The sequence below is a fragment of the Lipophrys pholis genome (genome assembly GCF_963383615.2).
Source record: "Lipophrys pholis genome assembly, chromosome: 7".
Classification (NCBI taxonomy): domain Eukaryota; kingdom Metazoa; phylum Chordata; class Actinopteri; order Blenniiformes; family Blenniidae; genus Lipophrys; species Lipophrys pholis.
The window spans coordinates 5,768,776-5,785,974 of NC_137638.1; the positions used below are offsets into that span (position 1 = coordinate 5,768,776).

The following is a 17,199-nucleotide window of genomic DNA, read 5'->3' on the forward strand; positions in this document are numbered from 1 at the left end:
GTTCCTTCAGCGATAATCCTGCAAGGGTCATTTGTTGGAGTGGAGCTCCTCATCGAGGCGAATTCAAACTTTATGCATCCGCGCGACGTAAATATCGTCCACTGCTTTGCGCGAGGCTCGACTGCGTGCAGCACAGTTTATGTGACCATACAGACTGAACGCACCGACCGGAACGGACGGGAAGTCCGTGACAAAGTGACACTGGTATAGACAAACCTGAAAGTAGTAAGAGGTTGAATACATTTTATTTATTTACCACGTCTCAAAGATTAAAAACCAACAAGTGCTTCACAGGAAAACACAATAAAAAGTATTACTTCTCAATAAGACACAATAAAACTGGGATCACCGAGTCCGGAGCGATCATCGAAGTTTCAGTTTTCTCAATGTTTGACTGAAGGAATTTGGTAAATCTGTGTTTGAGTTCTATCAGGGAATCTTTTAAAAACTTGCTAATTTATTAATTCAGAAGATTCAGAAACTTTGACAGAATAATATATCTGATGTCACAATAGAGATGATAAATAGTAGCAGAGACTAAAGTTTGGTAATAATAACACTATGACGCACAATTTTAAAGGCAGAAAAGAGATCCGGTACAACCAGAAACGAATAATCTCCAGAATCTGCTGCCATCAAAATGTTACAACAAACTTTAAGTAAAGTAAAATTAAAGTAAAGTATAAAAACCAGGCTGGAAACCATCCACCTCATTGGTTTTCTCCCAAGAATATATGAACCTCTTTGACATAAAAGGTAATTTGGATATTGGTCCGTCGCTGTTTGGAAGTGATTGATTCAAATGAGGCTTTTCTTATTCGTGGCTCACAAAAGAAGCTGGGAACCGAGCCATCGTTTAGGGAGATATTAATCACTTCCACAACACAGGGCCCAACAGAGTCAAAGACACTATTGAAAAGGAGAGTAGGGAGGACATCAAGACATGAAGTCAGTTTTAATACCACCAAGTAAAGCAGTGATGTGCTGTAAAGTTACAGGACCAAGTATCCGATGTATGCAAATTACAGACATGATGTTGAGGAACAGATACAGAAACACCAGATCTGATGGCAGCAGTGGTATTTATTAAAAAGGGGCCCAACAAGCACTTAGAACTTTTTGAAGGATATAAGATTAACAAAGTTTGGATGCTTTCCAGGTGTTCCAGGTTCTGACAGTCCCTCACACCATGACGGATATTTTCATTTATCCGGGGACATTAAGTTACGCTTTGGACAAAGTTTTGTTTCAAATGTGCCACTTTGCCTAAAACAGATGAACACCGACTGTTCAAAGATGAAAGAAGAACATCAACCAGTCTGAGAAGGTTTCCTCATCAGCTTGGCTCAAGATTCGTCTTTGAATCTGCGGTTGGAGAGGTCAAGGATCGTAAGACGAAAGATTATAATCTATACAGCTGTGTACATTCTCATGTCTCTATACATATGTCATCTATATTTAAACTCAAGGAGAAAACAAAGTCGATGGTGGACTGCCAGTGACAGTAGAACTCCAACTTATCTTTAACGTTCGAACGTTTCCTCGATCATAAATAACAGCAGCAGAGAAAACATGAACATAAAAACAACATTTAAACCTATGGGTGCCTTTTTGGATAAATGAATGATCCACATTGCAGAATTCCTCTAAAAACATGTAAAAAAAAAAAATCCAACTTTTATTCATTTGAGTTACTGCTAGCAGACGTCTGTCATTAGTTTTACACATATTGCACATAATTTGGCACCAGCCACTTAATCTCTGCGAATGCTGCTCGAAATAGTTCACAAGGTGTCACCGGGAAACAAGCGAGCAGAGCAGGTTCATTAATGCAGACAGAGTCAAAAGAGCTTCAAACAAACGCCAGGAAACAATAAACTGAGAAAAATGAGGCTATTAAAAAGCAATTTGTTGATGAAAGTTTGCTAAATAATGTAAATACATAACGTCTAAAAAAGCTTGTCACAGTAAAAAAGTTCTAAAATGTATCTGAATTTAATTAAAGGCAATAATTAACAAGGCAGAGTTTTTTTTTAAGTTATTAGTTTGACAGTTTGCTTCCGAGATTATATTCCAGAATAAAAGCTTCTTGCCAATGTTTATTCTTCATGCAGGATGAAGACTGAGATTTCATGGTAACGTGTTTAAAGTGGCAGACATGCAACCGACTGTTGCATCTCTGTTGGTTCATTTGCATCGTGTTTCATTTCTGCTTTTAGTTCAGGGGGCAACTTTTGCAGTTCTGTGACGTTTGACTTCTGGTTTGCAACTTTTGCATCTCGGTTTCATCTCTGTTCATTTGCATTGTGTGGCAACTCTTGCATTTTGTTTTGCTGTTTTGTCTCGGAGGTACAGCTTTTTTAATTTACTGTTGCAACAAAAACACACAAGTCCAAACCACAGACTCAAAGGCTGAACAAAAAATGCAAATGATGCAACTTTTGCATTCAAGTTGTGGTGCACTTTTTAAATTTTACGTTGTGGATCTTTGCATTTGTTGATGATTTTTGTAGCTTTTGTGTGCTTGCATGTCATTTTTTTCTTGCAACAACTGCATTTGTGTTGCATCTTTTGGATTTGTGGATTAACTTTTGCATCTATGTTGAGATTTGCATGATTTTGTTGCAGCTTTCAGATTTATTTTGGATGTTTTGGAAATGTGGTACACATTTTTCTTGCAAACTTTGTATTTACGGATGACATTTGCACCTTTTCAGTTTTTGCTTTTTATTTTTTGTTGGAAAATCTGTATTGCAGCTTTTGCATTTTGAGTTCAACTTTAGCATGCACCTGTTGCATCGATTGGATTTGTGGCTCAACTTTTGCATCTGTGTTGTAGCTTTTGCATTTACATTGCAGCTTTTGCACTCAACTCATTTGTATATTTTGCAGCTTATGTATGATTTTCTTTTTTTTTTTCATTTCTGTTGCAACTTTTGGAATTGTAGTGACACTTTCAAGCATCAAGCTATTATTGTAGAGCTGTTAACAATGTCTGCATTGACAAATACGAGCACTTTCAGGCTTCCAGCCAGTGTTTCCCTCTCGCAATGCTTGAAATAAACCCTCCTGGGATGTTTGTGTGCTGCGATTCATCGGAGTCACTCGGCTGTACTCTCCTGAATATTAGTCCTGTGTTGGCTCATGCTCGTCCTCTGACGCTCTGCTCATGGAAGAACACTGCAGCCTGCCAAACACATATTTCACCACACTGGACGTGACAGACAAATCTGTGGCTCAACCCTCCGGCAGCGGAGAGGCTGACACTAATTAGAGATCACACACACAGACAGAGAAAAACATGGCTATAACAGCTGAAGGAGATCTGTCCTCTGAGGTAGAAGTCAAACAAAGCTGAACTCTAACACGGAGTCTGTGGAGCAGCTTCGGATTCAAATTTGATTTGTCTCTTTATTCCTGATCTGGCATGGCCGCGGCCACCCTCCAAGGTTAGAAAACAGCCTCTAATTGAATGGATTTGGAGCAGATTTATATCACTTTCTAATGGATCAGGCTGACTGTGTCACTCTTTTAAAGTAATGAATGGCCAACAGCAGCTGTCACTGTGTTGCACAAATATAAATGAGTAATCTGACGTTCAGCTCAGATCATTCTGGGTGATGGATCTACTAGTTTTCCAGCCGTGCTGAATTCAGGAGTGTTGAAGGACGGACTTTCAAACTGTGGCCGAGGTTATTTTGCTGCTTTCCACTTGATAAGAGCAAAAAGTTTCATCCTTGGTTTAGGTGTAAAAACGACCCAAAACACAGAATGGAAACATTGGGGAGGCAGACTATACTAACTAACACATGGACAAGGTTTCAATCTAATCCAGAATCAGAAAGTCACATAATCCCATCTACAGACACAGGGAGAACATGCAAACTCCACACGGAAGACACAAGCCCAGATTCAAACCCAGATTGAGGCCCCGTTTACACAACGTTTTCAAGTGAAAACAGCAAAACCTTTGTTGAGTTTTTGTTGTCCGTTTACACGACAACGCAGCTTGGAGTCACTGAAAACTGCTCCCATGCTTCTTCTACATGCACGAGCAGATGAACAATAACAACAATGGCGTCCTCCGGAGTGGAACGTGAAGACACACGGGTGAATTTATTTGAATGGATGCCCACATCTTCCTCATGGCAAGTTTTGTAATTCAACACCAGCCTCGTCAACGCTTGGGATGCTGCTGTCATATCTAAAGCAACATTTCCACAACTTTTCAAGTGAGAACGCATTGTTTTTGTGGAGTGGTAGTGTCTCAGAAAAGTTGTGTTTACCCCCGTTTCCATGAAGATGTTGTTTTTAAAAAGCTGCGTTTTCAGTGGCCCCGAGCCAAAACACAACAAAAGTTTTCCGTTTTTACTTGAAAACGTCGTGTAAACGGGGCCTGAGAGATGTGCAGCGATCCCATGACGATGTAGTATGACCAGTACTTTCAGTCATGTGACCTGCAGCGCCAGAGTTCCCCTTCATCATATTTACTGGCATCAGACTGTCAGGCAGCGAAGAAGCTGCATGTAAACAAGAGAAGAGCGATGGTGTTTCCAGGAGAGGATAAACATCCTGCTGTCAGCCTGCTGCTCTGCTCTAATAGGAGGATCAGTCACCGTCCTGCACCCAGACCACCTCCTCTTCCTCCTCATCTTCATCCTCCTCCACCAGCAGCATGAAGATGGACAGCAGCTCTCGTCCTCTCCCTCTCAATGACTGCAGACTGAACGAGGGGAAAACATCCGCAGGAGCTCTTTTCATGCGCCTCCCTCACTCTTCGTTCTTTCATATCTTCTTTCATTCCATGTGAAAGTCTCCAGGTCTGCAGCATGACCACCCAATTCTCCACGGATAGAAAATAAAAAGAGCGCTACCTCTTCATCTCTCTGCGTCAAAGAACCTGAGAAATGTCACCCTGTTATATTCTTCCTCCTCTGACTTTCAAGCTTTTTTTTTTTTCCTCCCAGGCTATTTTTTTTTTTCATCCAGGTGTCCCAATTAGTTTGAACTAATAGAGAATGTAGCTGTATGTCGTATTTTTATCTGCAAGTAGGACACAGTGTGATCCGATGATGAAAGCCATATTGTTTACAGGTAGGAAACACAGTTCTTCTGGCCTCGGGCAGGATGGAAAATAGCACGCGAGACGCGAGTGGCCTGTTTGTGGAGGCAGAAAGCTGACCTGAAAGCCTGTTTAGCTCAGTTATAAAGCACTCTGACAGGTCCTGTCAGGGCTCAACTGAGGCCGTGAGGCAGGTAGCAGATGTTAGCCACGCTATCAGGTTTTAGCAGGCTGATAGAGAGCAGGCGGCAGGTAAACGCTAACAAGGTTAAGCAACATGGCCATGACAGAACACGTCTCGTCAAGAGTATTCAATCCGAGATTTCAACTCAAAGAGTAGGACAAGAGCAATATATCAGTATAATTAAGAAAGCGTAATTAAGAAAGCGTAATTAAGAAAGCTTTTTAAAATATGCAGCACTCAAACACAATGGGTCTACCTCGCTAAGATCTTGAGTGTGTGAAACGCTTTCAGTTTGGATGCGTTTTGCAGGTTATCAACAGACAAAAACACCATGAGTGACGTAATACAGAACCAGGAGCATTCAAATGAGAGTTTTGCCTGTTTATATGAGAATGATCTGAGATATTGCTTCCAGTTGGACGTGTTGGTCAAGGAAGAAACTAATCAAATCAGAACGAATCAGACCATTACAGAAAATTACTGATTTGAGTCCAAAACAATCCAATAAATAAATAACAGGGGAGGTGATTGGTCACAAAGTCTAGGTTTGAGGTACAACACAGGAAATAGTTGTTAGGGGGGAGTTGTGGGGAGTCAGTTGAGGAAATGACCGAGCTGATTGACTCCTCCATTCTGAACATTATCGAATCTAATGCAAGCTAAACATTTACAACATTTCTATTAGAAAAAACTCTCCCTCAATCTGGAAAACGTCCTCTATGGTTCATGTTCATGAAGGTAAACGTTCTCAATGGACCGAGTTGGACTCCATCCTCAACAGATTGACTTCCAATTGTCTGCTTGCAATATCACGTTTGTGTACCTCAAAGACATCAATCGTAAAAAAACTCACTGTTCGTCTGAGCCTTTTCATCTCAGAGCCATGACTGGTTCAATAGAGTGAATGATCAGTACCATGTGTTGTACCAACTCTTTGACGTGAGGCTGAGTTTCTTTACCTTCAGTGCGCCGACGTCTGCAGCAGATCCAGGATCCACTCCGGTGATGTAGATGCCCAGACCGTACTCGGCTCCACCTCTGATCATCAGACCCAGCGAGCGACCATCGTCCATGTTCAGGCTCACCTGCAGGAGAGACATCATGTCCAGAAGCGTGAGTGTCCACAATACATGTTAAACAGTGTGTGTCTCATGATTCATTGGGGTTCTGTCGCTTCTCTCCACAACCACACATTAATTTGTCTCCTTTTAGATCCAGTAGTTTTCAATTCTATCTAACAGACCAACATTCCAATCAGGTACATTTCTATTAGCCTGATTCTAACTTAACTTTCTGGAGTTTACTGCAGTGGCTGCTGGGACAGTGATTGATTTTAAAGGATTTAAGATATCCATGTTTGGCTTGCTTAATGAGTTGCTGTCACCACAACAAACAAGAGGACATCTATCTTGTATAAAACACAAACCCGCAGCAGGATCCTGCGGACAGGAGCGGTTGCTGGATTTCTTAGTCTGAAAAGGTTACAAATCTCCTTGACAATGTTTTAGATAAGATTAGATTAGATCAGACTTTGTAAATCCCACATGGGGAAATTCGGTCACCACAGCAGCAGTTTCACATTGCACAAAATAGTTAAAGACAGTATAGTTGTGGATCAGCACCTCCAAATCTGAGTCCATGGTTCTCTTCATGGAAAAGGATGGCATGCCTTCTCCGGGTACAGGGAGGAGAAACTTCCCCAGGTGAGGAATTCTAGTTATTTCAGGGTTTTATTCAGGAGTGATGGGAAAAGGGAATGTAAGACGTGCTACAGGCGGCTGCAGTAATCCAGTCACAGTACCGGGATGTTGTGATGAAGAGGAGCTGAGCTGTAAATCAAAGCTCACTGTTTACCTGTCGGTCGACGTCCCCACCCTCACCTATGGTCATGAACTTTGGGTCATGACCGAATGAGATTGTGGATACAAGCGGCTGGAATTAAGTTTTCTCTGCAGGTCCTAAATATTTAGGACAAAAGCTTCAGCTAAACTTAACAACAGAGGGAGCTGGATAGAGACAGCAGCTCAAAAGCCGTTTAAATTAAGAAAAGTTTGGTGAAATAGTAAGTTACATGCTTCAGTTACAGTAAAGAGTTACTTTTACTGCAAACACATTTGGTTTACCCATTTGAACTGCACCCAATCATTGAATTCGCTGCTTAACATCCACTCCGTCTATAGATAAATAGTCTCTGCACTGTCATTATTTGTCATATTACTGCAGTATTTGTTTGATTCAAACCACTGAACTTGTGAAGTCGCTCCTGAAGCTTGAAATTCAACTCCAAAGGGTCCCAGATAAGATCTCACACATAAGCAGACGTGCAGGTTTCTGTCCGATCTCACACCAGATATAACACTTTCAATACTTGCGCTTCATAAAACAGAGAGCCGGCATATTGTAGATCAGCAGGCAGATATCTGGCTCCTTCCCTGACTAAGATTTATACGCTCGCCAAATACGGAGGCGACAAATCATTGCTCCCTACTGTACGTGCAGGCTATTTAAGCCTTTGCTGTAGTAACAGCTTCTCGGGCTTCTGTCCAGAAGCTCCACTTCCCTCCTCATCTGTTAATTAGCTCTCCTCTAGGTCACCCAAGCTCATCTGAATAGAAGCAAATATAAGCACTTTTCCTCCTCGTGCAGCCTCGATAAACCAACATGTAATGCAGTGGCGGTAAATCAGCGTCTGCCCGGCGATCAGACACATCAGCGGAGCTGCTTCGTGGCTGCACCAGAGGCCTTAACACTGCATGCACACGGCTGCTGAGGCTGCACTTCGAGCCAGGAAGCTGCCGCAGGACGTTTAGGTGCTTTATTCACCGATCAGCCACAACATTAAGACCATATGTCGATCCCAACTGTCTGACTCCTCACATGCCACAAATGCCAGCGATTGTTTGCAGTAGGTCTTTAATGTCAAAGTGACACCCAATAACATGGTTGTTGGGTTCCGCAAACTCTTCCCGAACCATTTATTTATTTGTGACAATTTTCAAACACTTCCAAAACGAGTCAAAACATAAAACGAGTTGCATTTATGTAGAACTAAACTGCCTTAATTTAACTCTGTGGTTCAGGGTAATCTGTGATTGTCGGTGTAAATATCATGAAGACTTTAACCTCCTCAACCACTTTGTCTTGATCTGGTTCATCAGTGGAGATCTGAATAATCCCTTCCAGACATGTTCAAAGATTTATGAAAAGTCTCTGCTTTCAGAGATAATTTGTGTCGGATAGGATTTTTTTTCCTCCATGAATGTTGGATTACCTGGTTAGTGAAATGCTGACTTCGATTTTTCCCTCAAGGACAAATCTCAACATGTTCTCATCCTGAAACAATTGATTAGGCTGCTTTCCACTGAATCGAAAAACAACAGTTTTTATTGGCCAAACGGCAGCAGTTACCCATGAAGAGTTGTATTCAATTCGATTTGATGCGATGCGATGAGTGCGATCAGTAAACTGTTTATCAGTTCCCTGATAAACAATCAGTCTTTTGGTTTTTGCTTATTTAGGAAGGACTTCATGACTTCCTACTCTAAACTCCAGACCAAAGTCCATCGCTAATGCTAGCTTCGAAGCTAACCGAGCTAAAGGTCCACCTCTGTGAGTGACTGGAGGTACTGCAGCAATTATTTACCAGTAACGGAAGCTAAAACAGTATTTGCTGTGTCAGTAAATGTGTAAACTCTCCCTCATCTGCACAATTAAGCACGCTACACTTACAGGCTCATGGCCTGGCATGCTAACGACACCACTTTCATTGTTTATGCTGTTTCTGTGGAAACAGACATTGTTTTCAAACTATTACAAAATCTTTCTGAAACAAAATCGCCAAAACGATGCCTTTTCACTTGAAAACGTCGTCATGCAAATGGGCTTGTTTCCTTGGCCTCTCTGGTGAATTGGACGCTGGACGTGGGTCAGAGCTGGTACCAGGTGAGCTGTTTGGTTGACTCAGTTGGAGTCAGTTTGCATGTGGATGAGCCGCGCATTGACTCTGAGCCCTGTGGTGACTTTTGTATGAGTCTGTCCTCCAAAATGCCACATCTCGAAAGGTCACGGTGTCTGTCCTCGGGGAGCCATTTTTCAGGGCTGCTGTTGGACGCGAGCAGCAGGATAATTAGAACAATTTGTATAACGCCGGTCACTAAATGCTTTCTGTTTGACAGGAGTGGCTTGCCGTTCTGTAACTGAGCACGGCGGAGTCTCTTCCTGTGAATCAGCACAACTCTTACCGTCCTCTCCTCCATGCCGGACCCCTGCCTCTGGTTGACCTCGTGGTTGTCGGGCGGTGGGGAGACGCTGCGGCCCTGAGGGTCCACCCAGCTGTACACATGGTTGGTGATGTATCCCCCGGGGATCCGTCCCATGGAGCACACCGACATGGTCAGCTTCTTACATCCCTTCAGCACCTGCATGACAACATAGAAAACATGTCAGTTTAATTCGTCATGTTATTCCAGTTGTCTCTGTGTTGTGATGTAGATACAGAAGTTAGCGAACTAACCAGCTAATCTTATACAGATTGAAAAGTAAAGACATCAGAAACTCACCAAACAGGACAACACAGACTCATTAATGCCAAGAATGCACACAACATGTCATTGCTTAATTTTTATATAGGTCTATTGCTTTTTTTTTTTTAAAGGAAACTGTGACCCAGCTGGGTCCTGAGAGGTAAGTTAAAATATGTTTATGAACGTTTTTTATAATTGAGTTTGGAAGGTTCTGAAGTAGTTCACCATCATAACACTAGGGAACATAGATGGATTGGTCATAAAACGGCATGAAACTCATTGGTAGTTAGGGTTGGGCGATAGTACAGTAATAAGGTATCCCGTGGTATCTAAAAATAGTTTCATTACAGTTATTAAAAAATAAAAAAACTGCTGCGGATATAAGCCTATGGGGACTTAATATATTGGTAATATAATGTCCTTAATGCCTAAATAACAAGTGTTTCTCCAGCATCTATTTAAGTGTGGTTGACTTTTCAGTTCAATTCAAAATAGTTTAAAATGTTTCCCTTAACTGTTGTTTCGGGAGATTGACAGTTAATAATGCTTTGAGACGTTACAGCTCGGAAGTTAAACTGAAGACAAGACAGGAGGGCGTGAAATCGAGACAGTTGGTCTCAAAAAAAGATGCTACATGTCAACTAGGAGCTGCCTGAACGGAAATACTTTCCCTAAACAGCTATTCTAGATAAATAGAGTAAAGGAAATGTAGCTAAATAGATTTAGAGTCAACATATTATAAATGTTCTAAAAAAAAAATAAAAAATGTGAAGAAACTTTTTTAATACATTTTCACCATAAACAGCTGCTTTACTTCTCATTTGGAATCCACATGCAAAGGTTATACGTAGCCTCAAACCATCTCTGCACAGCCTCTGCACAGCTCGATGTACACAACTAAAAATATCTAAATACGTTTCATGTCATGGACGGCACGATGCAGGAGGCAAACATGTAACTCACTGCTACACCTTGCTGGTTTGCATCCAAAGCTAAAATTTGCCACGCCACTGCCAATCTTCATGCTCATTATGACCAAAAAAATAAATACTACCAATAGAGTTGGTCATATGGAGGCATTTAGATTTAAGTTTCCATTCGGGTGTAATGGTGTGATCAGTCAGCGACATATATGGTGTCATGAAATGTGATGACCACATGCAGCTGTCGGTGATTCTCCCAGAACTGATATCTGAACCTTATTTCTAACTTTATTATTATAAGTGTAGATATTTTTCTGTGTACATTTGATAATTATTTGCAAATTAAATATATTTGATATGTCACAGCTCTCAGAACATTCCACATTTTGCAGATTATAAACATAATTTGAGAATGTTACGAGACGCTGGGCCTGTTATTGGACCGCCATTGTGATCTCAGGGGACCGGACGTCCTGCTGTGGGTTGGTGGTGTTTGGTGCTCCTCGCAGCTTCTGCTATTTAAACCTCCGTCGTTGTCACATCCTCTCCTAGTTTTCGGGCAGAGCGGACAGAATTAGCCAGGGCTTTAAGGCCACGACGCAGAGAATCACAGTGACTCACACGAACGCCTCACAAAGACCGCAGGAGGCGGAGAAAGAGGGTCAGAGTCGGCTTTATTCACTTTCCTCAATGAAAACCAGGACAACACACGCGCATTCATAAACTCTTCCTGTGGCAGGAGCCACTTAAAAAGGCTTCACCTCAATAAATCCCCTGAAAGCACAAACTAGAAAGTGTGTGCAGGGTGTTATTTTTAAAGAAACTCGAGGGGGGGATGTTTCTGAAGCAGGCATGTGGAAATAATGACTGAGATGTGTTTTACCAGGACGCTTTACTTATTAATATTTCAGGGAAGAAATCAATGTAAAAATCAAAAGGAGGGAAACAGAAATATTTATTTTATCAAGAAACAGTTTTATAGCTGGCTGGAATATAGAATTTTTAAAACAGAAATGTCAAACAACCAACATGGAAAAACTAAGCCTCTGTTAGTTTGAGGTCCTAAACCCCATTAACCTTAAGGTTCAATATGTCTTTAAAAATGTTTTATTTTTTTACTTTTTTACTGTATATTATTGAATCTGTATTTTATTTTTCACTTAGTAAACAGTTTTAAGTCATAATTTTACATTTAGTTTTTTTTTTCTAAATTATCTGTAATTCTAATTAAGCATGTGAGCACATTTTCCAACCTCTCTGTGTTTTAACAACATACTCGCTCTCAAAATGATGCTGAATAGACGTTTTTCTTCAGAAGAAACCCTAATGATCCTGCACCATCAGAGCTGCCGATGTTTGCAGTGATTTGTTAAACCTCCGTCCACAGTTCCCCTTCAGATGAGACATTTGACTGGAAGAATAAATTATCTCTGCCGTTTCCTCCCCACAGTCATTTGTTTCCGTGTTATTTTTAAATCTGTCCAAACCAATAGTTACAGTGTGAACTTCCCACATGTTTGTGAAGCACAAACAAACAGTCTGGAGGACGTGTCTTTGGATTATTTTTAGTCCCTGTGATCTTTATCTGAACACAGGAGCTGAAAGATTCCTGCTCCGACACGAGCAGACAAAAGAGACGCTTCCATTTCCATGTTTCGACCTCACGTGTTTCTTATTTTTCCTCCACGTCACGGTGGCGCTTCTCTGTTAGTCCCCGAGTCGTTGTGACCCTCTGGCCGACGAAAGAGTGACGGTGTTGTGTCTGAATGAGGGACGTTGCCATATGAAACATGGCCACGGCAGCAGAGGTCAGGGTCCCGGGTGATCGTCATTCTGCTCACGTCCATCATGCTGAACCACAGAGAAAACAACAGCCTCCATCGAGGGAAGTGCCCCACTTAGCATCATTGAACGTCTCCTCCCATTAGCATTACAAAGGTGAAAACAATCGTTATTCATGCTCTCTCTGTAACTAACAGACAATCGTGCAGAGTATCAGATTTGATGACGGTATCTACAGAGAATTTAACAACTTTTAAAACGCCGACAATTTCTTTGCCTGCCTCAATCTAAAACCTTTCCACATTCTAGAACCACGACCGAGCCAAGAGCGCCAATATATTATGGACTTCACACATTCAAAAACACAAACGCAGGAACAAATCTGGAAGTCAAATTCTATTTCTCTTACAAATATTCCAACTCTTAAATATCTTAAAAAGTCTTACACATTCTAGAATCCTGATCATTCTAAAACTCCTTGATCTCTTGACAAGTTTGACAGCTCTGGGACTTTATAGACACATTTAAGAGACTCGACCTCATACATTTTACAATTCAGATATCTTTAAGAGGTCACATGTTCTAGAATTCCAGTTTGGGATCTCTTGACAAATTGCACAACCCTTTGCTATTTTAGACGTTAACTCTAACTTATTCAAGAACATTGACAGACTTGAAAAATCTCACACATTCTCTGGTTCTTGCGCGTTCTACAACCCTCATTAATTCTAGAGCACTTATAAATTAGAAAACTGTCACAAGTCCTAAAATGCCAATCATGAAACTCTCACAACTACACATTCTAGAATCAACTTCTTGATCTCCAGACAAATTCTACACCTCATACACATTAAAGGATTAATTTACATTCTAGAACTCAAAGAAAGTCGAGAGTTCAGGAAGAAGATGTGGGAGAAACCAAATGTTAAGTTATAAAACTACTTTTTTTTTAATCTCTGCTGAGGACTGAAGGTTCTGTGTTTAAACTGCGCCCTCTGTATGCCTGGCTGGTTGGACGGCCGTGTGTCTCTGGGGAGCTGATGGATGTCCAGAGAGCGTCCCCACGCTGAGCCGTCACTCCTTCACGGCCGCGCTCGTAAATCAGACCCTGCTGAGCCACTTTATCACCACCCGGGAGCGGAGACGGAGCAGCGAGCGTCCCGTCCCGTGATCACGTCCCGGCTCCACGAGCGTGATGGATGGCTGATGATAAGTCAGGTGAGATTTAAATTCAATTAGTCAGTTTCACCTTCAGTCACCAGGAACAAGCGCGGAGCTCTCGGCAGCCTTCACCTGCACTCGTCTCTCTTATATTTAGCTCAATCGGCTCAGCCTGCTGTTTAAACGCACCTTTCTTTCACCTCTCAACCTCGCGTCCTCCTCTGGGATTTTCATGTGTGGCACTTTGCGTGAAGAGTCTCGCTAAAGCAGACACATAAAAGCCCCAGAATCCTTCACGAAAATGCGAGAAATCACACTGAATTGGTACTTTACGTATGTTGCATGAATGTTGCACCAACTCTGAGAATTCAGGTCAAAATGATGCACGATATTTGGCCAATAAAATAAGTTTGTGGCGCATGCGGCTGCAGATATGACAGATAGATGAGGGTACTTTACGACTTAAATACAGAGTCTCTCCCTCAGTGAAGCGAACTTATTGTCAAAGGACGTCAGTAAAGAAGTAGAGAATCTGCCGGATGAAGAGCAGACTGACAAGGAGAAGGCTCATTTCTCACACTGGAGCTCGGAGAAACTAAAGTGGGGAGGACTGGAAAGGGGTTTGACGCATCAGCGGCTGCACAACATATCAACAAAGGATACTGCAAAAGTGTGCGTGCATGCGTGTGTGTGTGTGTGTGCATGCGTGCAAAGAAATCATGGTGATGCACATCAGCTTCACACTTTCTTGTGATGACACGAACACTGTTGTTCAGCACACAAAAATAAATAAACAAATTTTTAATTCTGGATTTGGTGCTGTCCACAACGCTTTGCACGTCTCCGATGGTCTGGACGACAGCATGCAGGAAGTGAGATTGTAGCTTCACTAATTATCCTAAATCCAACCTCCACAGTTACATCCAGCTGATTAATATTCCAAAAACTACAACTTTCCAGTTAGTTTTCAAATTCATTTAAAAAAACAAAAAACAAAAAAAAAACAGATGTTAATGTTAATTATTGTCATTTTAATGTAATTCAGGGTTCTTTCTGGGCCTTGGTTGGTTGTCAGAAATATTAAGTAACAAATATGAGAAACATCTGTTAGCGTGGCCACATCTGTTACTAATTAGCCTCAACAGTGGCTTTCCTTCTAAAAAGTGTTCATTAGGTTAATTACCAAACAGCTGCCAACACGGAGCTCAACACGGCCTCAGTTAATATTTTCATTGACTGTTTGTTGTTCAGGAGAGGCGAGAACCACCCCCCCCACAGGATAAATCATCCAGCTACATTGTTGGCTGAGCTAGAGGCTGAAGTTTGTGCAGCCTTTGACAGAGAATAATTCACCCTGCCAGCATTTCAATAACAGCCTCCATATATCAAAGCTGGGGAGAAAAAAGCACGTTTGACTTCAGTTTGTCGGCGCCCCCGGACCCCCCTCCGCGGCCCCCCTCCGGCGTCAACTAAAACTGAAGTGAAAGTGACTTTTAAAATGCAATCAATACCAGTGAATTTAAATGGTTTCTGAAATGTTGCTCTCTCCGATGTGTTCTTTGTGAAACTGACGGCAGGAGCAAGGGATTGATTTTTCTTTCCAAATGTTGCGTGTTGTTTCAGCTGTTTTAACAATCTTGCAGCGGAGGAGCTGCGAAAAGGTCCACCGCGGTCGCCCGGACCCCCAAAGTTATGATTCCCACTGAAGGGAATGAGCCGCAGAAAGGAGGTATTTAAGGAGCGATGCCCTCTCTGCTCTCCGGCTGAAGCAGATACGAGGTTCGGACAGATTTCCTGTCCTCTGAGCCTGATTTACTCCCTCCAAACATCAGGCGGTGGCTCCAATCCAAGCTGCACCAAGTCTCACACTGCAGTGACGCCGAGCATTCAAGATAAAGATGTTTCACACGGAGGAACAATCCGGATCAGTCAACCTAAAGCAAACTTTAATCTATCAGTATACCAGTTTACGAAGCAATTTCCGGATAGTAAGGCTGCAAACTTTAAAACTTAAAGAGGATCACTTGCCCCATAGAAGATAAGATGGACTTTATTTAGTGTTGCAACAGCAACATAGTTAAACAATAAGAGAAAACACAAGATATGATGAAAAGGAGCAATAAGAACAGTAACACAGGTATGAATAAAAGAATAAAAGGGCATGCTAGTGACATCGTTTTCAGCGTGTCTGCCGTTTCCATGGAAACAGACTTATGAATGCCAAACTTTCCTGAAACAGAAACTTTGCGTGTTTACTTAGAACGTCATGTAAACACTGCCTCAGCCTGTCAGTGTTTTATCGGTGCACAGAGAAGTTTAACAACAAGAAGACGTTTCTTCTCAAATGTGTCGCCGTTTGTTTGTACTTCTTTCTGAAAAATGAAAACAAAGCAGCATGGCGACTTTATAAGAAGGAAACTGGAAAAGAGTCGCTCCCCTGGAGCGATTCAAAACCACATCAACTGAAGAATCTTGACATTAACCTGCAGGGAAACATGCTAACAGAGCTAGCCACGCTAATCACGCCGGGACATCATTTACCCTGAGACTCTGTGATCCTCTGAAAAGATAACAGCTCACTGTGGTCTCACATTATCCACCTAGTGGAACGTTTAAAAGCTTCAGGATGTTCATGGAGTTGCTAGGAACTTAACTATTTCCAATGTGGTAACGTTTTGGATTCTCGATTTGATTTATTTAACATTACGGTTCAAGCAGACCTTTGAATGATCAATAAAGTATGTAAAACTCCTTGGATACGTGCTCTTAAAACATGGTACTCAAGTCTTCTTCAGACGAGAGAAGAGCTGAGAGGATGGATACGTGACATTTATAAAGGTCTGCGTTAAGCTTCTGTCTATAAACTGAAGGAACACCGACTGAGCTTCCGGACATTTTTAAATTGCTGCTCTTATAACTGCAGATTTTATCACCTTATTGCTGCTTTCCGAGTTGATTTAAACTCTGACTCAGCTCATAACCATCGGTGTTATTTCTATTAAGACAGCAGCTGGAGCTGACGCTGCACAAATTACACCTTAAAACTCAAACTGTTCATTTTGCCCAGAAGCTGAACGAAGGGACAAACCGGAGGGAGGTTTTACTGATTAAGACAGAGTGATGGTTGGAATGAGTGAAAGAGGAGCAGAAACCCAGAAGAAATCCACGTTATGCCAGAACAATCTGCTGGAAACGAAACTGTGTCCGTGTTCTGTGTTCACAGTGGAGTGATTGGATGAAGCACCAAACACTAGAATGTGGACTTGGACGTGTCGGTGGAGAAATTGATCAAACATTTGAAACTGTCAAAGCAATCAAATCAAATGAAAGTAAAACAAACTTTCAGATTAAACACATACAGTTCATTTAGAATGTATTCACACTTTTTCCATGTTTTGTTATGTGACAAAACCTTTTACCAAAATGGATCGAATTTGTTGTTTATTTGTTTAGTTTTTTCAAAGGATTCTACACACAACACCCCATTATGACAATGCCAGTTTTTTTTTTTTTTTAATGTTTGGAAATTTATCAAAACAATAAAAGCTTCTAATAAATCCCATG

At 41.6% G+C, this 17,199-nt stretch overlaps 1 protein-coding gene across 1 annotated transcript in view; it reads right to left on the minus strand.

The window, feature by feature from the left end:
• whrnb (whirlin b) overlaps nt 1-17,199 on the minus strand; it is a gene marked incomplete at both ends in the record, with an annotated part of 69,011 nt that overhangs the window by 27,753 nt on the left and 24,059 nt on the right. The window contains 2 exons of the mRNA XM_080466525.1: nt 6,206-6,331; nt 9,488-9,664. Coding sequence (XP_080322651.1) covers nt 6,206-6,331; nt 9,488-9,664 — 303 coding nt within the window. The remainder of the gene's footprint in view (nt 1-6,205; nt 6,332-9,487; nt 9,665-17,199) is intronic.